We start from the raw sequence: 24,927 nt of genomic DNA, 5'->3' as shown, positions 1-24,927 counted from the left end.
AGATTTTTATTTTCTGAATAATAGTTATTTAAGTTTTTGTTTTAGCATAACTCTAAAACTTACAGCAAAAAAAATTCATTACTCCAAAATAATAAAGATTATTTTTAATTTAAAATAATCTTTATTATTTCGGAGTTATGAAATCTAAAGCTTTCTGTTTTAAAAATATTCTGTTATCATAACTGAAAATTTTTATTAATTATAACTCAACTGTTATTATAGCTTAAGAAAATTTTTAAGAAGCTGATTATTAATATTTAAAAATACGTTCTATTGTTAAAACTGCAACATTTGTCATTGTTAACGAAGTTTTAGATGTTTTATTAGTTGAAACTAAATATACAAAAGAAAGTATTCAATGTTAACAAAGTTTTGGATGTTGTATTAGTTGGATTTAATTAGTTGAAACTAAATATACAAAAAAATATTACATTTTATTGACATTTTAATTATAGTTTTTTTTTTATATAAACCCAATATAAATTATGAGTGTATATTTTTAAAATAATATCTAACTTGAAAAAAATAACTGAAGTTTGATAGTGGGCTATTTATTTTGTTTTTCTTTATGCTACAGGGCTCAATTTAATTTTTTGAAAGGTCCCAGACAAAATGTAATTTTAAAATATAATTTTTTAAGGAATTATGCGATCGAAATCTTTGGTCATGTTATTCATTTTATTTAACGTTACTCTTGTGAAATTGTAGTTTCTTTTCTTATTATTTAAAATATTTCATCGCAGATTTTGTTTTTTAATAAAATAATTTCATGCTTTAACTGACAACACTTTTTCTTTTTTTTTTTGTTCACAATTTGACAATGGCTGTTTTGATGTTTTAACAATTTAAATGCATTAAAAAGCATTCTTACATTATGAATAACTTTTAATCATTGAGTTTTTATTTTACACGAAGGCTTTAAATAAAATCAAAAATTAGTTATAATGATCATTCAAAATAAATGCATTTTGCGTAAATTAAATGTTATATTAAAATTTTTTTTTTTTATTCTTTATGATAGATATAAATGTTTGAAACTATTTTTCCATGTCTTTCTAAAAATCTTTTAAAAGATTTTTTTCAAGTTACTTTAAATTATGAATAAGTTAAATCAACTCTTCCTATGGTTTTAATTGCTTTATTTTCTTTTGTTTTTGTTTTTATTTTTAAAAAGAGTTGTTTAAAAATTTTTTTTTTAACTTGACTTACTAGTTAAAGCATTAAATGATTAAAAATTGTGTTTTTAAAAAGACTACATTATTTTTTTAAACAATTTTTTTTGCAACTTTTTGAATAAAATGCTACAAAAAATGTTTTTTTGCAACTTTTTGAAAAAAATACAACAAAAATTTTTTTTTCTTTTCAATAATATTATTTCACTTTTCAATAATTTAAATAAAATTTGTTCATTTATTAAACAAGCAATAGAAGTAATTTGTAAAAGCCTTTTGTGTAACTTTAATTAAACATTTTAAAAGATAAGTTTTAAAGTAATTTTTTTCAAAAGCAATTAACAAAGGTAAGAAAAAGTAATTTTAACTTAGAGTTTTTTTAGTTTTATTTTAATGCTAATTTATTTTCTTTTTTGTAAGGAATTGTTTTGCTTATTCTTTTATTTTAGCGGTACAATGCTCGATATCCAACCGTTATATTGAGCACTGCACTATTATAGCTGTGAAATTGTTTAATTGCCTTTTATTTATTCTATTTTATGTATCAATTGAGTGTCCTAAATTTATAAAATTATTGTTGAAATGCCAATGTTGAAATGATGCAAGGAAAGCCTTTAGATAAAAATTGCTATGAAGAAACTGTTTTAACATAATAAAATTTTCTAGGATGTATTTTTGCATTGTTTAGAAAATATAACTATAATGCTAAACACTTGATTCCAAAAAGAGTTGTAGTTTGACCTGCCCAACTGGTCAACTCACAAAACAGTATTGCAAAAATTACTCAATTGGAAGAATAGAAACAATTTAATAATTTTCCAAACATGTTTTCATAATATAACATTAACTGGAAATAAACTATATAAGTTATTCTGTGTAAAGAATTACATCTACACAGCACTAGAAAAGCTAGTTACTTTCACCAAAGTTATTAATCAAACAAAGCAGGGCAAAAATTGTTTTTGTTTAAAACAATGAAAGTTGACATCTGTTAAGTTTTTTTCCTTAAAATTCCTATATATTCTAGAGATGTTGGATCCTGAAATTTATTGTATTTTGTAAAAAACTTACTTTGGAGGCAAATTGAGCTGATTGAAAATGGCAAATTCGTTTTGTAACAATATCAGTTGTTTAGAAATCATGGTGCATACTTGGATTTTTATCTTTCTTTGAACCTTAATATCTATTAAGGCTTTTTGTTGCACGTAATTTACTTGGGTGTTTGTGATTTTTATCGTTTATTATAACCTACATGATGCGATTTAAAAAAAGTGATGTGAATGCAAGGGCCTGGAAAAGATTAAGTATTTATAAATTTATTTTTGTGATCAATGTGTCTTATTAGATTACCCACAATTAGTAAGTGACCAGGGTTTAAATTCAACCAAGGCTGGGGTCAGGTTTGATAAAAATAGCCAGAGCCAGTTTTGTGACTAAGGCTGCATATACTTTGGTACATCCTAAAGTATATTTTTTTATTCAAAATTTTGTATTTTACATATTCATGTATATTTATATATAAACATCATCATGATCATCATTGTCATCATCATGATCAACTGATCATCATTGTCATCATCATTATCATCATTATCATCGTCATTATCATCATGATCAAGCTGTAGTCTTCCCCTATTGTGCTGTTTTTCTAATATAAATCTCAAGCATCTTCTTTCCTTAACTAATGCTCATTCATACAATATGTAACGCACTCTTCCTAAGTTTTCCTGCTTCTAACTCTACCATTTTCTCCTATTACTTCTGCAACTACCACCCTACATGGTGATAACCAAACCACTTAAATCATTTCAATGTTTTTTCTAATATAATATATAACCTCCTGTATCCAAGCAGGTATGGAGGCTTTTATTCCTTCTTGTTGGTTATTCAAGCCTCATTCTACTTCACAGTATTCGCAGTTCTTGTGCAGTTGCTATATTAAACCGTAATCATTTTTAAAATCTTTTTTATAAGAACATCTCTTTTGAGAACAAATTTCTTTTTATTATTGCAAGAAATCGATGTAAATAGATTCTGTTGGGTGCTAAGTTCCTTTATTCTCAGTTGACTAAATCTTGTATCTTATCTTAAATGTTAGGTTCTAGAGACTTTTGGAAAATCTTCAACCGTGTCAGTAATAAATTAGACTCTCTAGTTCTTGTGTTTTTGTTGTGGCACTATAAAGTTGCTATGAAGGTTTCAAAATTTGTATCACAGGGTACTGATATGTACTCTATCACTCCATATAAGTGGTGTTTTGGGGTCAGCTAGGTTGACATTATCAGGATCTGTGCTAACCATGACGTGCCACTATTTAATCAACAGTAAATGTGTCCATAAATTTATAATATATAAAGTATTATAAATTTTTTCCTTGCCCTGGCTATCAACCCCTGCTGAATGTTATAATTTTCCTGGGGCAGGGTTTGTAACAAGTCTCATTTTTAGATAGGACCAGGGCCCCAGTAACCTAATACCCACAATGGCAGTGGTCTAAGGTTGGTCATAAAAAGTATAGTCTATTAAGTTTGCTTATACATGCATCTTCTCATACTGAAGTCTTGTAAGAGTCTTATTTAGCTAACAGTATAGTTACTAGAAATGGTGACTTTACAGCCTTAACCCTTTAACATCTCTGCCAAAATATTTTGCAAATTGATATCGGTTTCAAAATGTCCCTGCCATAATATTGCAAAATAAAAATGGTTTTAAATGTCACTGTAATAATAAAATGGTTTCATACATCTCTTTATATGTCATTCTTGTTCATCAGAAATAATATGTCTTAATATCACAAAGTTTAATATTGCATAGTTATTGAACTTTTGTTTCAAATAGTTTAGTTTCATTTGTTTACTTCTATTTTTAAATATGGTAGAGAAGCAAGTTAATTTAATGCACAAATCATCATCTGTGTCATGTCGATATATAATATTTTAATTGTATTTATAGTTTTATTAAAGAAGGTGTGTGTTGTGTACCAAACATAAGATACAAAAAGGTTCAAAATATCATTGTCTAGATTGTGATGTTGGGCATAAGTTATCACACAAAGAGTGAATATTGATGCATTTAATTTGCTTTTTATTTTGTAGAGTAGAACATACTTAACAATACCATTTTTGAACATACTTAACAAAAAGTAATGATGACAATGCCGAGCCACAAACATCACTAGAAACTGATGTTTTTGAAGTTTTCAAATTTTTTTATAGTAAAGATAATACCATGAGATAATACCAGGCAACATAAAGAATTTAGATTTAAGCTTTTCATTTTGTTGACATAGAAAAGCTTGCTCTGTCTGCCATAGATTAAGTAATGGATTAAAAAGTGTGATTTTCTTAAAGTATGTGTTCTATAAGAATTTAATATCATAAAATAATTCAGCACAACCAATTTGTGGACAAAACGAGAGTTGATTGTATTAAAACTTTTTATTTTCTAATTTTTTCCATGTGATAGTACATTGTTATCATACCTTTTAAGCAAGAAATGTTTTGCTTTGCAAATTTAAAGGGCTTCTAATTAGAAATTTCCATGTTATGATGATTAATATATTATTATATTATATAAGGATTATTTCCATGTTATGATGATTGGAAATGACAGTGTTATTTTCCCCGATACCAGAAACTCTTTAACTAATACATCTAAAAACTGTGAAGCGCTGCCTAAGATGATAAGCACAAAGCCAACTATTTGACTTGATTTAAAGTTTTTTTAATTCAGAAAAATAATTTTTAGCTTTAGCCAAAATAAAATTAGCAAGACAGAGTGCATTTCTATTACTAAGTCTATTTCACATCAGCTGTGAAATAGACTTTTTTTCTCATTTAACCAATTTCATGGAGGGGAAAAAAAAAATTTCAGTTAGAATACTTAAAACTGATAGAATGGTGTGATAAATAGAAAAATAAATGATTTAAAAAAAAAAGCCCTTGGTTTTTTTTGGCCAAATTAAAAATGACTTCCATTTATGAATATCTCTCAAAAATAACATTATATACTAATATATTTAATGGTTGTTCAGAATTTTATTTAATTGGTATTTTAAACAATTTAAAAAAAAATAAAATAATGTAATTTTTAAATTACAAATACCATTTATATATTTTTTAAATTGTGAATAGTTTGTCTATTAGGTCTAAATATTTTCAAACTAACTTTAGATCCTAACATCAAAAATGATTAACAAGATTGAAACATAAAGGGTTTTCCATAAAGTACGTACAAAGGTATAGAGGAAGAGGTTACCCAAAAATGTGCAAATGTGTACATGGGAGTGTTAATGAAAGCAATTACGTATGCTGTTTAACTATCTTTTGTTCTCTATTTATCCTCATCTTTGATTCTTTTTTTTTTTTTAAAAAAAAGCATTGAAATTCATAAGTTTAAAAAATCAATATTATGTTATGTAATAGAGAAAAGTCAAATTAACAAAAGGTTTCTTTGTTTTTAATGCTTTGCAAAATTTGGGAAAGAGGGGAAGGGATGATTTTGAATTAATGTGTATGTACGCAGATGATAGGGAAGTAGGTCATTTATAGCATACATGTGCTTACAAGGGAGAGGGTCCTATCAGATTTTTGATCTAGTACATACTTTATGGATGCCTCCTAAAATAAAATTTTTATAAACCTATTTCTGGCTATAATATGTGTTATTTTATTTTTATTATTTGTGCTTTATTTTGTTATTTAATTAATTTTTTTTGCTTATTTTTATGTTTTGCATACTTTTTATTAGATCTGTATTTTTATTTACCTATAGAATATTTTGGAGATTTCAACTGAAGAGCAACAAATCATTTCTAGCAAGTTTGAAGTATGAGCTAAGTTAAACAATTTGTCTTATTTGATTTGTATTCTTTGATTTATTTAATTATTATTTATGTTAATTGTTATTATATATTTTTTCATTGTTGCTAAGTTCCTTTTTGCTTATTAGAGTTTAGACTATGATATCCTTGAAAATATCCCGCAAAAGAATGAACTAAGTACATTTACATCTGAAGTGAGTTTCTGCTAAAATAAATTTTTGTAATATTTCATTATACATTTTATAATATTGTGTATTTAATGCTGTTAAATATAGTTTTTGTTGATCAATCATTTTTATCAATATCCTGCTTTAAAAAAGTCCCAAATGACTAATCTCTAACACTTTTTAGCGGTTTAATAAAGTGAACATTTATCGATGGATTATCATGCTTATGATTGGTGTTCTCACTGCTCTCTTTGCTGCAACCATTGATATATCAGTTGATAAGTTAGTCAGCTGGAAATACAGTATTATAAAAAGTTGTATCTTTTCTGCTGAAAAAAAAAAGAAATAAAAATTAAATAAAATAAGCTTATAATAATTGAGGAATGGACTTGCAAAACCTGATAATTCATTTTTTCAAAAAATCTGACTTGCACACACCACTGGATAGCTCTTGTGATTTTGCATCAGGAAAATAATTCAGGACATGCAGAATCCAATATTTCTATCACAAATTCAGTGGTTAAAATTAAGTAGTCCATGCATAACTGCATAACAAACAGATTTTCTGAAAACAGTTTTTGCCAATTATCTCGAAATGACAAAAAAGTGAATTATCAGGTTTTGCAAGTCCACTCCTCAATTAATAATGTAAGTTTTTTTTAGTTACATGAATTTACATGAATGTATTTATTGATATTTTAGATGTTATGTGTATTTATATGTATATATATATATATATATATATATATATATATATATATATATATATATATATATATATATATATATATATATATTTATATATATATATTTATATATATATATATATTTATATATATATATATATTTATATATATATATATATGTATATATATATTTATTTATATATATATATATATATATATATATATATCAGTGCTCGAAATAATGACCGATCAATGATAAATGATTGTCAAATTTTGGTTCAATATATATATATAGATTATCCAATATGTATGTAATTCAATAAATACTGCTGTTTATAAACTTTTATATATATATATATATATATATATATATATATAGATAGAGATATATATATATATATATATATATATATATATATATATATATATATATATATATATATATATATATATATATATATATATATATATAGATATATATATATATATATATATATATATATATATATATATATATATATATATATATATATATATATATATATATATATATATATATATATATATACATATATATATATATTAGCGCTTTAAATAATGACTGATCAATGGTCGTCCAATTTTGAAAAAAAACAGAAACTTTGAACTCCAAAAATTATGACCGATCAAATTCGATTATCAACTTTTCCAAGTCAAATTTTATAATTAAAAAAATTGTAACATTTAAAATAAAGAATCTTTAAGTTATTAAATTTGCATAAAAATTTAAAAATGATTATATTTGCTAAATTAAGCATAATTTTAAAACCAAAACAATATTCAGTAAAAATTGTAGTTTAAAAAAAGCGCAAAATTTATAACAAATAAACAAAAAACCTGAATGATTTTGATAGATGATGGTAGAATAAACATAATTTTGATTTCTTTAAAGTCTACATTGGGAAAGTTAACTTAAATATAATAACTTTTTTTGAATGAAGCAAATTCTTTTGAAAAAAATAAACACCTGAAAATTATGAGTTAATCATTGTAGTTTAAAATTTGAATCCAAATAAACAATAGCGCGCAATAGCAATAGTGATCTAAAAATAGTTTTTTTCTTCAGTTCAGAAAAATGTTATTGAGGGATAGATATTTGGAGAAACATTTCACAAAACCAATAGAATTTCCTAAAAATGCAATTGATATTGTGATTGATATTCAGATAAACAAAAAATTTGACATCACCTAAACTGTAAGCTGTTCGGTTAAAGTAAAAATGTAGGAAAATTTTGTCTGGAAAAATATTTGATCGTCTTCTTTTTAATTTTTATTATTTCTGCCAATCAGTATTAATCAACAATCTTCAAATAACTATTTCGAGAGCTGATATTTATTAGTATATATGAATTACATATATTATAATCATGTTATATTATTAAAAAATATATTTTTTAATAAATATATTTTTAACAAAAATAATATATATATTATTTTTGTTTTTTATTATAGATAATAAATAAGAAACAACTCTTGTTTATTTTGAGATTAAAAGTAAAATAATTATTACAAAATAGATCAACAATTAGTAAAAGGGTAAATTAAAAAATATATATATTCACTTTTTTTATTTATGTCAAGCAACTGTCACCTCTACAAACATTATTACCCCCTCAATGGAAAATCCTACTATAGCATGAATGAAACTTCTTTTATATTGGTGTATGCTGACCATGTTAAATCTTTAAACAACCATAAACATAAAGGCAATACTGAATCTCCTATGGAGTTATGGAAGTTGGAAGAAGCTAATTTAAATCTTTTAATTAACCTTAATCTGGCTAAAACAATCTTGAAAATCATCCTGGACCAATAAATTGTTTTTTTTTTATTGAATAACTGTTAATTTGATGAAAATCAAGGTTTTCCCCACGAACCCATTTCAGGCTTACATGGGCAATTCCACGCTCAAGTGAGTTATTTCGGAAAAATGAATAAATAAATTCAAAACAAAAACCAAGTAATCATTAGGTTGCCATATTTTAAAAATTTTAAATTTTGAATTATAATGTTATTTGTGTTATTTTTTTTGTTTTAAATTTAAAATTAAGGTCATGCGTCATACTTTCTATATAAATGGTAGCTAAACTACATTTTGATGAAAGCATAGAATTGTCCCCGTAAGTAATGATAACTAATTTGATTTAGGATATATAAATAAATAGATAAAATAATCTTTTGATTTTTATGCAGAATAATAACAACTTAATTTGATTTAAGAAGCCACTTTATCTGGTTAAATATTTGGCTTGAAATATTCAACTGAAAACAACAGGTTTAATGCAATCCCATAAATAACACAGCATATAATCAACTATAATTCTTAAACTTGTAATAATTGAACAAAATTTCAATATGCAGGAAAACAAATAAATGTTTTTGGGATGATTCATAAATATATAAATATCTAATCTGTTAAAATAAAAAAAATACATCTAAAAATGTGACATTACAAAAATTAAAATGTTCCGTAAGTAACAGTGGAATTGCCCACATGTATAATTCAACAAAATTTTTCTTTTCATAGTAAGATTTTTTTTTTTTAAAACATCTTTACTTCCAACAAGGCTGCAAGCAACCACTATTAGAGTTGGAAGTTACTGGAAGAGAAAACATGAAGTTGATAAAGCAAGATACATATACTAAAGAAATAAAAAGATTGAGAATATCAACATATTCTCATTGTTTATAAAGCAAGATAACTATTAAAAGATGACTTAAAAGATTGAGAATATCAACATGTTCTCATTGTTTATAAAGCAAGATAACTATTAAAAGATGACTTAAAAGATTGAGAATATCAACATATTTTCATTGCTTTTAATGAATGGTTTTATTATATTTTTTTAAATCTAAAATTTATAATAATATTTTATCTTAAACAATTGTTGTACTCTCTGCATCTTTCTATAAATTATTGTTAAATGAAAAAAACTGATAATTTTATTACTGATGTTAGAATAATGATCTAAATACAAATGAAAACATTTTAACCAGAGGAAGGTTATTTGGATAATTCTTAAATGTTCTGAAACATACAATTCCGCAAATAAGCATGTAAAATGTTTTTCAAAGATTTTTAAAAGCTTTACTTCTAAAGATACCAACCTATTAAATAAAAGGAGTGAGATTGTTTGTAAATGTAGACTCTTTTTTCAATTTCACACTGGTATATAGTAAAGTTGTTTTTTCTCCATTTTTGGACATCAAAACTGATTCCAAAAATTTTATTTGTATTTTTCAGCAGTTTTTTTTTTTTACTGCTACAGTATTTTTAAACTTAACAGTCACTGCAACAGATCTAGATAATTGTATATATGACTCTTGCATTGCGCTTCCATATATTATCTGGGTGGGACTAGATTCTGCTTTTGTATTTTTTGCTACAGTACTTGTTATTTATGGAGAGGTAAATCGAATTATCATACTTTTTAAATGTGCGTGTGTTTGTGCATGTGTTAATCCAGTTATTATTAACCTCATTTTTTTTTAGCCAGTTGCAGCAGGAAGTGGTATTTCTCAAATCAAGTGCTATTTAAACGGTGTAAAAATTCCACATGTTGTTAGAATTAAGGTGAAATATTTTGTTATTTAAATGGTGTTAAAGTTCCACACGATGTTAGAAGTGAATTTTTTAATCAGTTAAAAGTATTAAGGTAATAACAAGAGTTTTAATTTTTTTTTTTAATAAAAAAAAAAAGGTAACTTCTTAAGCAGCATAAGAAATATTTGGATATTGAATAAATAGTTTTTTAAATATATAATCACCAGTTGACTCAGTATTAAATGTTTTTATAAAAACTCGGAAAAAAGTAAAAAATAAATTGTTATTTAGACTCTGATTATAAAGACTGTTGGATTGGTTTTTTCGGTTGCTGGCGGTTTAGCTGTTGGAAAAGAAGGGCCACTTATCCATATTGGTTCAGTTATTGCTGCTGGAGTATCGCAAGGGCGTTCTACTACTTTTAGTAAAGATTTCCATTTATTTGAAGTGTTTCGAACTGATCGTGAGAAGAGAGATTTTGTAGCAGGTGGAGCTGCATCTGGCTTATCTGCAGCATTTGGAGCACCAATTGGTAAAATTTAGTACTTTTAATTGAATTATATTTATATAATATATATGTATGTATATAGTTAGATACAAACAATGTATGTATTCATATGTATTACATACATACATGTACACGGTTTAACATAAAAAAACTGCTTAGCATGTTATTTTGCACTTAAAAATAAAATATCTTGTTAATAATTGTGATTTTGTGTGTTGTTTATAAAGTGTTTTATATAAAATACAGAGTATTTTATATAAAATCAAAAAAGCAATGTAATATTTTTTTCCTATTAAATTCTTGAGATAAGATTTTATCATCTTGTTACAAGGTCTTGCAAAGTAATTTTTCCTGGTCTTGCTGATACTGATATTTTTTATGTTCAAAAAGTTAAAACCCTGTCAATAAAAGCAGGATTTTTATGATAATCATTGTCTTTCTTTGTTTATTTTAATTTTAATGTGAATGATTTTACGAAAAGATAGTAATGTTTTCCTCATTCAACTTGTAGAAGTTGTTATTATTTTTTTTTACTTCAAGGTGGTGTTTTATTTTCTCTTGAAGAAGGTTCAAGTTTTTGGAATCAAGCTTTAACCTGGAGAATGTTTTTTGCATCTATGGTGTCATCATTTACATTTAATGTTATTCTTTCATTATACCATGGAAAGTTTGGAAACTTTGAGTATCCTGGTCTCATGAATTTTGGTCGATTTTTTGTATGTATTATTTGTAATTTTTATTTTAAGTTTTTAATGTTGTTATTATAATTTTTTGTTTAGAAGTTAGCATTGTTCATTGTTTAGAAGTTAGTGTTAGCATTGTTCATTGTTTAGAAGTTAGTGTTAGCATTGTTCATTGTTTAGAAGTTAGTGTTAGCATTGTTCATTGTTTAGAATTTAGTGTTAACATTGTTCATTGTTTAGAAGTTAATGTTAGCATTGTTCATTGTTTAGAAGTTAGTGTTAGCATTGTTCATTGTTTAGAATTTAGTGTTAACATTGTTCATTGTTTAGAAGTTAGTGTTAGCATTGTTCATTGTTTAGAAATTAGTGATAGCATTGTTTAGAAGTTAGTGATAGCATTGTTCATTGTTTAGAAGTTAGTGTTAGCATTGTTCATTGTTTAGCATCATTGTTAGTATCATAGAGATTCTTTTTTTTGTTGTTGTAAAATTTCTGTTAAACCTTGTTTATCAAAGTTAATGGGAATGAAAAATGGTTTAACTGTTAAATTAAAATAAAAATTTGTAGTGGCCCCTTTCACTATAGAGAGGTTAATTAAAAAAAGATGTTTAATAAGCCATTTTAGTCAATGACATTGCAATCTGTGAAGAAATAAAAGCTTTTGTTGCAACTGGTACACTTTACATCCTAGTTTCAATAATTCACTATGACTGGCACTCTTTTATATTTTGTAGCGTTTCATTATACTGTTTCAAATTTGGTTATACAGCTTTTTTTGTGGGTCTCTGTTAAATTTTTTTATGTGTTTTCATATTCTATATGAGTTTTTTTAATGGATTTAAGGCTGAAGTTGAATATCTTTAGCATGGTTGCACATTAAGTTTGTATTTTAAAAGATTTTAAGGTTCAATAATTTGAGTGTGTCTGCACATTAATGGTTCTATCCTTTGATACTTTTAGCTTGTTTCTTTGAGTTTAAATAATGAGTAATTTGGAACCATAGCCATATTTTTATGCGAGTTTAATTTTACATGTAGTATTACTGAAGTAGTAATTGCTTAGAACTGATATGTTTGTATTTTTACTTTTTTGTTTTGCAAAATAGGTTCCGAGTTTGTGCCCAATCTGAGACCCAAATATTTTTTTTGTATTTATTTTCTTTGAATTTTGTTCAAAGTTGTCAATGTTCATCACATGTCACAGTATGCATTACTTTAAGTTCATCATTCATTTTATAATTACTATGTTTTAAAGACTTGCAAACGGTTAAGAATATAGTTAGAAGAGTTTGACTTAAGAGTTTACAAATTTGAGTTTACAACATGTTTACAAGTAGTTTCTGTTGTCGGACACCACTTATAACTAATGTTGATTCTATTTTTTCATCTACAACTTGTTGTTATCCCAAAATAAACTATAATTATAATTCGTCACTGGCACAGAGGATGCACGCTTGAGCAGTAATTGATTCTATGAGATTGTATCAGGAGTCAAACAAAAGAATATCAATTGAGTTTTTTTCCCATTTTGCCCCACAAAAAGTTGTTTTAAGTAGGTTTTCTGCTTTTTTTAGAGTTACGTCTACAAAAGTATATTATTGAGAAATAATGTTAATTAAAGTTTTTTTTATTATTTATCTTGGAATTAAAGTGAGATTGAACTATAATTAGCTTGGTACTATTCGCAACCTTTTTGTAAATTAGTGTTACATTTTTTAGTTTCCAAGATGTGAGTGAAGTTGGCATTTCACTACAATATTTTAAAGATTAAGCCACTGTAAGTTTTATTTGGGATAGGTTTGGTAAGATATAGAGATAAAATGGTTGGTTTGTAGATAGTGAGAGATAATGGTTGTTTTATTGATAACGAATAGTGATTTGCAGGCTAAAAACCTGGCAGTATTGCTTTTGATGTGTAATGTGAAAATTCAGTTTGTTGATTTAGTGGTTTTGCTATTGATGCTGCATTAATGCATATTTTTTTAGCAATCTTTTTAATGAGTTAATAGACTGACATTGTTTTTAATGAGTTGATAGACTGACATATTGTTTCTTTAATGAGATGAAAGACTGTCACATTGTGTTTTTAGTTGTGCGTGTACAACCTTTTGGGTTTGTTATCATCGTAACATCATAACATTGCTCAAATCATAGGCTCTTATTGAATCTTGTGTTCTTTTTCACTTTAGATTGTATTGTTTTGTTGATTGTGCATTTCTCCATTTAGTGTTTAGATTCAGAAATTATAAAATAAAATAGGTAATCTGAATTAATTGATTTATTTATATCAACATTTTTTTATAGTATATGCTTATCAAATATCCTTTTTTTATTTATTTTTTATTTGCGGCATTTCAATTTAAAAAAAGTTTAAGCTTGATTTGTATAAGTACTTTTGTTATAAGGGATCATATCGTGGATACGAAATTCCAATGTTTTTAATTCTGGCTGTACTTGGTAAGATTTATTTAACGACTTATTAACTGTAGTTAAGTAATGCCTTATATAAAATATTGAAATACTATTAAAATAGACTATATAAAAATAAACTATTCAAAGTATAACTTAATGTATTGTTGTATATAAAGTATAACTATTGTATACCATACATAGTCAATTATTCAAATACAAAACAATAAGCAATTGTTTATATCTGTCTTATATATTTTACTTTTTCTATTTAAAATTATATTTAAAAATTTTTCCATTATTACATCAATTTTCTTTGTGATTTGGCATTAGATCAAGCACAAAAGATCTAGAAATAGCAGGTGCATAACCACAGCCATGATAGATGAGGTTTCTCAACAAGTCAGAACTATTTCTAAAACGAAACATCCTTCTCAAGTTATGTTTGGTCTTGTTGCATGTAATGGACTATAAGTGCCACCTGTTTTTTTAGAAAAAAGGTTCAAAATAGAATAAAAGAATCCTGAAACCTAAAGTTCTGCCCTGGGTCCAAACAAACTTCCTAGACTTGTCAAATGTTGTCTATGTTCAAGATGAAGTTTTGTGTCACACAGCAAATGCAGCGCAGAAATGGTTGTCTGAGTACATGGCTTGTAAATGCCAACACAGTAACATTGAAGTCCTGATGAAATCTGTTGCGGAGACATGGAATGAAATGTCAGACATCTACATTATAAACACTTGCTCAAAGTTCAGATCCATGATTGAGGCTGTGATTAAAGCCAATGTAGGTTATACTGACACAACATTTAGAAAACCTTAAAAACAGCTGGCCTCGGAGCCATTAAACTGAATAGCTGGTGAATAACAAGGGAAATAAAAAAAAATAAAAAAGTCTCATGGATTTAAGCAGACATAAAAGTTTTCATTTTTCTTGTTGGTTTTGAGTCAAGTTGTACATTACATCTGTAGGTCCATGTGCATCTGCTATTTCTATTCATGATAATTTTTTTTTAATCTTTTTCATTGAAATAACTCTCTTGAGAAACAAAGTCTTTTATCATTACAATAAATGGAAACACACTTACAAAGTCCTCTTATGTCTTTTTTTATCTTTGGCTACCATAAATGGAAACGCTCTTACTAAGTCCTCTACATCTTTTATCATCTATTGCTACTAATTTCTCATAGAAACAAAATTTTAATTGATTATAAATTTACCTTCAATTATGATTTCTTTTATCATGGTTTTTTTTTATATGCTCTAAAGATTCCGCTCTCTACTTCTACAAATCTCTTATTTGTTCTTTGTTATTTTTCTGTTACTAATCAATTCTATGTTATTTTTTTGTTACTTTATATTTTTTTTCATAGGTGGTCTGTTTGGTGCTTTATTTAACACAGTTAACCAACGTTTGGCAATGTTTAGAGTGAGGTATTATGTAGCATAAATGTAAAAGATATAGATCTTTATTTCATTTTGTTTTTTAAAAAAGTACTTATCATTGAAAAAAAGTCATAAAGTAAAGATTTTTGATTTTTGATTTTTTTTTTTTTTTGATTTTTTCAGGATTAAATTTTGGAATAAATTTGATTGACTTTCAAATTCATTATTTTCAAAATTTTATGTCATTTTAATGAATTTATTGTTTAATCTTATAAATATTTGCTTAAAAATCCATTGTACCATGCAATCAAGCAATTTTTATCACAAATTGGTTATATTTTAGGTTTATAAAAAATCGTCCTATGCGTGTTGTTGAAAGTGTCATCATCGCAATAATATCATCTTGTGTAACATTTTGTTTGGTATATTTCCAAAGTGACTGTAAACCAGAAGGTTTATTTAATGCCACTCAAACTTTACAGGTTAGATTATTGTTATTTATTTTCTATGCATCTTTGATACACTGACTCAGCTTGATTTTTTGAATAAAAATAAAATATTTTGGCATGCAAAAAAGTATATATGTAAAAAATATGTAATATTCATTCATTGTAAGTTCATAATTTATTTATTGTAGCTACTTGTTTTTCCAAGTTTGACAAGTTTTATTTAGAAAAAAATTTACATTTTTTTTTCAATTCATTTTTTTGTTTTTTCTCAAATTTACTCAACTATAGCAAGGCTATTAATTCATTTAAAAACTAATAAAAATCACTTTCAAATGTCTTTTGTTCTCATGCTTTTTTTTTTTAATTTCATTTCACCTCCCAAAAGCCATGAAGGCCACTACAGTGGAGGAGGCTACTTTAGTTGTGGTTACAACCCTCTCTTAACTCTATAACTCAGAAACATGAGCCTTGATGAACGAAACTTCTCTCTTATGAGGCAAGCACTCTACCACTACACCACTACCGCATAATTGATACCACATATACACAATTATTATTTTATCAAGTTTTAAAATCTAAAGTTAATTTATTTTATTAGTTAAAACCATTCATTTACATGTTTACAGCTTTTTTAATACTATTTAAGATCAGAAAGTCTATTAAGTTTAGTCTTGGTATAGTTATGTTAAACACATGTAGAGAAAAACATGTTAATTAAGGTTTTCATTAAACCCATTCAAACTAAGAAACCCGACAGTGTTTCACAAAGCAAACTCAAAACAATTTATAATGCCTAACAGAACTGTTATTAAAAAATGGGGGTTTAATTCCTGTAGCATTCAAACAAATGACTCATATGAAGGTTCTTAGAATAACTGGTAGTTTTGTGAAAGGTCTAATGCTAAACCTTGCTATTCTCAGGTCACAAAATCTCATATCTCATCTCAAAAATTATGCTCCAGTGACTTCTAGAGAATTTTTAACAGTGTCAATATTAAGGGCAAATCTGTTATTCCTCCTCTCTTGCACGGTTCAGATTTCGTTACCTCACCTAAAGACAAAGTTGAATTGTTTGCTAAGAACTTTTCATCAATCTCATCTCTTAATTCCACTAATCACATCCTACCTGATATAGCCGACAAGCAGGTTGATCCGTTGCTTGACACTTGTATCACTCCAGTTTCTGGATCTAAAGTGATTTCCTGCTTAGACTCTTCTATAGCTTGTGGTCCAGACAACATACCTGATATAGTCTTGATAAAGTGTTCTCTGGAGCTGTTGTCTATACTTTTAAAACTATTTAGTAAGTGCTTATCAGGGCCTTGTTTTCCAGCCTGTTATCCCTATTGTCAAATATTTGTGGAAGCTATCTGACTCGTCTAACAACTGTCCCATCAGTCTTCTTCCTATCATAAGTAGAGCTTTTGAGTCTTTAACTAACAAACACTTAATCTCTTATCTTGAATCTAATAACTTACTCCCTATGGATTTCAATCATCTTGTTCTACTGGTGATTTGTTAACAGTAATAACTGATAGTTTTTATCGTACATAAAATAGATGGGGAGTAGTTAAAGCTATCTTTATAAAAAATAGCTTTAACTACTCGCCTTTAATAAAGTTTGCCGTGCTGGTTTTCTTCATGAGTTCTCTTCTTACCCTCTATCAGATAACACTTTTAAGATTATTAAATCCTTCCTTTCCTATCGAAGTATAAAAGTTGTCCTTGATGGACAGCACTCTTCTTCATATCCTATAACTTTAGGGGTTCCTTAAGGTTTTATCATTGGCTCTATACTTTTTTTAATTTACACTAAAGATCTCCCAGAAATTCCCACATCTAGGTTGGCATTGTTTGCTGATGATAAAAGTATGATGATATGTCTTGATAAGAAGCCAACACTCTCTGATTGCTTGGAGGGGGCATTTGAGCTTGAAAAAGATCTTACTTCTACTCAGCATGGGGCTCTCAGTGGTGAGCTTTAACTCAGATAAAACTCAATTTTTTTCAGCTAATCATAATTGCAACAATTTAGATTTTACAATATTTTTATGAAGGATAACAAACTTGATAAGTCATCTACCCTTTGTCTTCCAGGATTGACTCTTACTTCTGATCTTTCTTGAAACCATATATCAAATTCATTGCAAAATTCTCATCTGTAAAGGTTGCATCTCTTAATCGTGCTCGCCACTTTCTTACTCCAGATTCTATTCTTTATCTCCTTATATCTCAAATCTGTCCTTGTATGGAATACTGTTGCCATTGCCGGAGCAAATCTTTGAATGATACTCTTTCTCTTTTAGACAAGGTGAAAAAACACATTGTAAACATAGTTGGACCTGCTCTTGCAGCCAACCTGCAACCATTGTAAAATCGTTGTAATGTTTTTTCTCTTTCTCTTTTTTAGATATACTATAATGTTGTTCTGTAGCTGTTCTTAAGCGCTCCAAAAATTCTTATTCATCTAGTTTTTTTCCTCAAACATTAGTTTTTTGGAATTTGCTTCCTTTATCTTGTTTTCCTGATTTACATAATTTGCAATCTTTTAAGTCATTGGTTAATTGTTATCTTACTTTATAAACTTCACCTTTTCTCTTGATCATTAACATTAACCATTAACCATTATTTACTTGTTGGAAGTAAAGATGTGAAAAAAATAATAAATTTAATTTGGTATAAAACTTGTTGAGAATATTCGGAGCTTTTAAAAAGTTGTCACAATAAAAAGGCTTTGCTAAATTATCAACAGAAATATTTCTAGGTGGAATCAATTATAAAAGAGTAACTTTTGAAACCATATTTTACATTCTCATACGCATGGGGTAGCTGTGTAAAGTTTAACATTTATTTACATAAAGTTACGAATTTTCAAAGTGTGTTATTTAATTAAAAAATTGAAAAGTAATTTCTTATTCCCCATAGAGGTTACAACAACCGGATGTAAACTGTAAATAGGTATAAACTGTGTACTCATTTTTTTAAAACAATTTGCCATTAACAAAATATTTGCCTACGCCACAAACTAAATTTGTATTTTTAAAAGCATTCTTTCTATGATCAATCAAAAATATTAATAAAAATGTAATAAATGAACTATGACTTATTTTTTGTTAAAAGACAACTTCAAAACCAAAAAATCATATAAATTTGCTATATACTTACATAAATTTGCTATATACTTACATAAATTTGTTATATACTTACATAAATTTGCTATATGCTTACATTAATTGCTACAATCTTTAAAATATTCTTGTCTAAAGCTATCCTCTTATAAAGCAATGCTTTTATAATCAATCATTACTCCTTTTGTAACAGAAAGCAAAAAATCCAAATAAATTTTTTGCCAATCTGACAATGGGTAAGTACAACACTCTTGTGCCGACCTAAAATTCTTTGAATTTCTGGCTGATAATGTTTTGTCGCTAATACATCAGTTTATACATTTTTAGTTTTTGATAAATTTTATAATAAGAAGTAGGTTTAAAAAAATCATTTTGTTTAAAATTTTGTTGTAATAGAAAAAATAGATTTATAATAATATTAATAGATTTATAAATAGATTTATAATAGATTTATAAATAGATTTATAATAAATAGATTTATAATAAATAGATTTATAATAGATTTATAATAAATAGGTTTATAATAGATTTATAAATAGATTTATAATAAATTTTATAAATTAACCATATAAATCCAAAAATAAAATGCCTGCATCATCATCATGCACTAATTAATGAGTATTATAGTAAAAAACACTTGAGGGGATGTCTATTGTAAAAGTTACTATATCTATTTCAAAGATTTGTAATATTTTTTATTATCTTATAATATTTTTTGCATTTTTTTTTATAAATTTATTAAAATTATGTTTAGTTCTTTTGTGAAGATTCGGAATTTAGTGCCATGGGATCTCTTGCTTTTAATATTCCTGAAAAAGCGTCAGTCAGTCTTTTTCATGCTGATCGAGGTTTGTGGTTTGTTATTTTTTATATAATGTTTTATTTGTTCAAGAATGATAAAAACAAGACTGTGACTTTATTCAGCAGTTGTTTCAGATATTAGTGTCAAGCATTAAAAGCTTTTTGTTAAATCTTGTTCTAACAACAACCATAAAAACATTTTTTGTTTTCCATAAATTCTTATTTGCAACAAAACAACAACGTTCTGCACTAAGTATGATAAATATAAAATGATATAAAATAAAAAAATTACTTAATTATTTTTAATATTCACAGGAAATATGTTAATCTAAGTTTATAGAAGTTAAAATTTGTAAACTTTTTGTAAAAAGTTCATATTGACATTTATATGGAGTTTTATTCTACAGTTTTAAGGCCCTTCAAAAATGCTGTATAAAGTTGCCTCATACTCGCTAATAGAAACAATTGCTTTTTTTTTTATTATCAAATTTTTTTCAATAGTTTTGTTTAATGAGCTTGTTTAATGAGTTTAATGAGTTTTGTAAAGAGCTTTGGATTGTAGTTTATAAAATAATGGTACTTACCGATAGACACTTTGAAATAACATACCTTTAAATCTAGTAATTTTAAAAACTAATAAATTACTTTGAAATCAAAATAACAAAAAATTCAAACCCTCACAGACCTAATAATATTTAATGCAATTTTTTGTCAAAATATAGCTCTGTTTCACCATATGAAAGTGATTTCACAACTCTTAAGGTACCTCACAATTGCAATATTTTAAGGTGCCTCATTCTACTCTAATTAATTTATTAAATTGAATTTTAAACAATAGTAAAATTTAATGAGGACTTGCCCAACAGTTTATTTTTCTATATTAAGTGTAAATTTTTTCTATTTTTTCTCTCTAAATTTTTTATAAAATATTTGAAGTCAAAAGTTGCTTTTTTTCCCTTTCATGAACTATTCCTCTTAAAAGATCCTCTTTTGCTCTTCCTAATTCTTCTCTTTCTGCTTCTCCCAAAAACTTATCCCAAATTTTTTACTAAAGTTGTTTCTCTCTTCCTAAAAGTTCCTTCTGATTTCTTTGGAAAGCTATAGACAAATACATTGTATAATGAAAATATTTTTAAATAAAAATATTTCCACAGTTCAGCAGAATTTCTTCAAACTGGACATTTGACCAAAATAAAATATAGTGTTGTAGAATAGTTTTTTGTGGTAATGTTTAAACATTAGAGTCTGTGGTCCATCTTATCAACCTGTTCTTCCAATTTAGAACTTTTTTTACGGCTTTTTTTTTTACTAGTTTTGTTTTAACAGTTTTGTTAAATTAAATTTTTTTAGAATTATTTGAAAATATGTTAAATACAGCAAAAATGTTTAAAAATCTACTCTTGATTTTCTCAAATCTAACAAATGCCCCTAAAACTTAAAAATCCAAAATTTAAAAAAAAATAGTGTTTTCCAGTTTTAAAGGTATTCTGCCTCACTGTGCATTACTTCAAATATTATATTTATAAAAAAGTTGGGCTATTACAAGTTTCTTTTCTCCAGTTCTTTTTGTTGGTTTGTTATAAGATATTTTTGGTTTCTTTGCCTATTATTGTAAATTCTGAATTAGGGGATTGTAAAGATTATGACATTTTTAAATTCCTTTGAAGACTATGACAGGAATGGAGGAATAGACTATGAACAATAAAAGACCTTAAGAGAGAAATGAATTTAGCAAAGGATCCTTAGAATGATTTGAATTTCTAAAAATAGATTACCTTGTTTTTTCTAACAATGTCTAATAAAAGGAGGTTTAGTTAATTGAGAGCTTAGCATTAAACAGAACCTTTTTGGATTGATTGATGACTTTTTTGGATTGATTGATGACTTTTTTGGATTGATTGATGACTTTTGGATTGATTGATGACTTTTGGTTTCTTGCAATAGTAAATAGCTGCACAAGAAGGAGAAAATCATGGAGTAAATAAGGCTTAAAAAACTTAAAACCAAAGAAAAGGAATAAAAACTTCCATATTCAGGAGGTTATGTAGGAGACGCATTTATCATCTGATAGACAAAAAAACAACTAAAATCACAAAAAAATCCCACTAAAAGCAAAAGCAATCTAACATTTATCATCCTAGGCAATAAACAATGTAACACAGGTTTGCATCTCACAGTTGGCCTAAATGGCCAAGTTAGGGAAATAAAATTATAACTTATGATTGAGGAGTTGTACTATACTCTTTGAGGACTTGTTGAAATTTTTTTTGTTGGTTATAGGAAATTATAATTTTTTGATATTTAAATTATTTTATGGACTGAGCTTCAAATAATTTGGGCATTTTTGACAAATAAGTGCTTTTTGATAAATATTGAAAGTTAAGTTTGTTTAGATAAGAAAACTAAAAAAATAATTTATTAGAATACTTAAAGGAAAGATAATTTAAAAGTTTAATTAATTAGTAGTCTGGCTCCAAATGTTTATTGATTTGAAACTTTGATCATTTAGCCAAATTTGAAGCCATTTTTAAATAATGTTAAATAGTTAATAACAAAGGTCTCATATGGGAATGTGTATTTGGAGATTATAAACTATAAGCATTAAAAATGTTAATAATTTCATAATCATAAATAAGGTTTCCAAACAAATTGTTAAAATATCTCTTTGGGTTTGAAAATATAAGGTCATGAGATTTGCTTGTGTGCTCATTTGAACCACCATCTTGGCATAGCATTGGATGATGCAAATAAATAATTTGGCATAAATACCAGGATTAGATCTCTCTAAATGACAACTCATCACATCTACAAGCTGTTCTAGATGTGATGTCTTATTAGAGAGCAGTTTTAACTTTTTAGTATATCTTTGTTGTTTGCTTCTAGGTCTTCCTCAGATTAGTTGCCAATGCCATAACCATCATTAAAAATGATTAATTCACCTGAGTAGTCAAGGACTCTGTGCAGAGTGTGTTCATGGCATGTTTGTAGTAATATCAAAAGAAGCATAATAACTCTTGAAATTTTTCAATTTAATCTTAAGTTGGCAAGAAACTGCAAAATATTATACTGTTTTAAGAATTTATTAGCAATATGCTATTTTTTTTCCATAAAAGTGCATAGGTTTTTTATGGTAGAAATTATTTCTTCAAAAAAAAATCTACAACCTTGCCTGCTAAAGATTTCCCTTTCTCACCAGAGTTGCAACACATCTAAGTGTAGTCCAGTGTGTTCTTTTATTTTAGTAATAACCCTGTCTCTTGCATTACATGTTGGTTTACTAAGTGGACTTGTTTTTTCAACCTAAAGTTTATAATCTATATGACACCAATACAGTAGTTTTAAAAACCAGGTAGTCTCATTTATTTATGAATTTGTAATAAATATTTTTTTTTAATCAGATTTGGTTTATGGTTTTTTTGTCAGTTCTTTTTGTGTGGCAAAATCTCCAGTTTTAGTAGAAATGATACCACCCTCATTAACTAGTTTTTCATACAGCATCCAAGTTTCTGATGATGATCGATCAGTTGGAAATTCTTTACAAATTCTCTTTATATCTGTCCATTCAGTTGTTTTTGTTTTGCAAATTATACAACCTGCATCTCCTAGTTTACTGGCTAGTCGCTTAAATTTTAAATCCTTAAATATCTTCTTAATATCTTAAAAAATTTAGGATTTTTTAATCTTAAAAGTTATATCAATCTAAAAATTTATTTTCAAGTATCTTGAATATAAATTTTTAGATAGATATAGTTTTTGCCAAACAGACAACACATACATTTTAATTCTTCTCTTGTATTATCAGTTGGCATATTTTGATTTGTTTCCCTTCTCAAAAACACAGGGTATAAAGACCTTGATGCATTAGGTGAATGATTTTCCCACAAAGTTGTATTTTTACTATTTAGTTGGCACTTTAGTTATTTAACTAAAAATTATGTATTAGATATATTTGATTTACAATCATTTCATTTAATTTCATTGATGCTTTCTGCCTTGCCTCATCACATTTATTTCTCGACACTCATTATTGATATAAGTTCTTTATATTATTGACAAGTTCCTGTGTTCTCTCCTTTTTTATCTTATTACTCAGTTATGTAAAAACTTTTCTTTATTTTGAAACACACAATTCTATTATATAAGCATCCTCTACTCCATAAATAATATCTTTTGATGCTTGTGAAGGTATAAATACATATCCTTTTTTCATGAAATATTTTTCTTTCAGATGTTTATAGCGTCTCCATGCTTTTTGCAACACACATTTTTTAATTGCAATATATCTTTTAACGGATGAATATGTAACTGGGTTTGACTTATCTTTGTCATCAAATTGTGTTAGAAAAACAGCTTCAATGTTTTAATATTTTAACATTTTTCATTTTTATTTTCCTCCATTATATTTATTAATTTACTTTAATTTTGTTAAAACACAAACAATATAAAATCAAATTTTTTTGTTTTGTTAATTCACCTCCCCAAGGCCCAGAAGGCCACTACAGACCAGGCTACTTAATTGTAGTTGCAACCCTCTCTCAACTCTATAACTCCAAAACAGGAAACTTGACGAACAAGGCCGTTGCGCCGAGAAACAAGTTGAGCGTGGTACTACCAGGGACGTGGTGGGGATCAAACTTGGAACCTCTCACTTATGAAGTGAGCGCTCTACCACTACACCACTACCGCATATACGTAATACCAAAATACCAAATATGTAAGAAACTTACTTTTCTTATTTTTAGCCAAAAACATAAACATTACGCAAAAGCAATAATGTTTTTTTCTTTATGTTATACCTCCTATCATTTTATATTTATTCCTTTTAAATATTGATATATCTATGCATATGTATATTTGTTTTAAAGTAAGTTAAACTTTTGTATTTAATAAAGATTTATGGTTACTTTTGTGTCCTGTTTTGTTTTAGGTATACTTTAAAAATAAAATTACCATTGACTATGATTTGTGTATAAGCTTTTTTGCCTTAAAATAAATCTGTATTTATTCTAGGGATGTACTGGAATTCCATCCCAGCCAGAATATGTGACTTTTAGGTCATTCTGGTTCGGGCCGGAGTTATAATATTTTAGGCCAGAATGCTGGAATTTATATTTTACTTTTTTTTTTAAGACA

The 24,927-nt window shown here is 26.6% G+C and overlaps 1 protein-coding gene across 2 annotated transcripts in view; it reads left to right on the top strand.

Moving 5' to 3' along the window:
• Positions 1-24,927, top strand: part of LOC100210037 (H(+)/Cl(-) exchange transporter 7) — a 56,333-nt gene that overhangs the window by 2,384 nt on the left and 29,022 nt on the right. For both annotated transcript variants that reach the window (XM_065803416.1, XM_065803415.1), the window contains exons 3-13: positions 5,946-5,999; positions 6,123-6,188; positions 6,346-6,478; positions 10,186-10,295; positions 10,380-10,460; positions 10,722-10,962; positions 11,479-11,654; positions 14,026-14,077; positions 15,404-15,464; positions 15,760-15,898; positions 19,748-19,841. In XM_065803416.1, the coding sequence (XP_065659488.1) occupies positions 5,946-5,999; positions 6,123-6,188; positions 6,346-6,478; positions 10,186-10,295; positions 10,380-10,460; positions 10,722-10,962; positions 11,479-11,654; positions 14,026-14,077; positions 15,404-15,464; positions 15,760-15,898; positions 19,748-19,841 (1,207 nt within the window). The remainder of the gene's footprint in view (positions 1-5,945; positions 6,000-6,122; positions 6,189-6,345; positions 6,479-10,185; positions 10,296-10,379; positions 10,461-10,721; positions 10,963-11,478; positions 11,655-14,025; positions 14,078-15,403; positions 15,465-15,759; positions 15,899-19,747; positions 19,842-24,927) is intronic.

This window comes from Hydra vulgaris, chromosome 08, assembly GCF_038396675.1.
Source record: "Hydra vulgaris chromosome 08, alternate assembly HydraT2T_AEP".
Taxonomy (NCBI): Eukaryota; Metazoa; Cnidaria; class Hydrozoa; order Anthoathecata; family Hydridae; genus Hydra; species Hydra vulgaris.
This window is presented reverse-complemented; position numbering and strand designations above follow the sequence as displayed.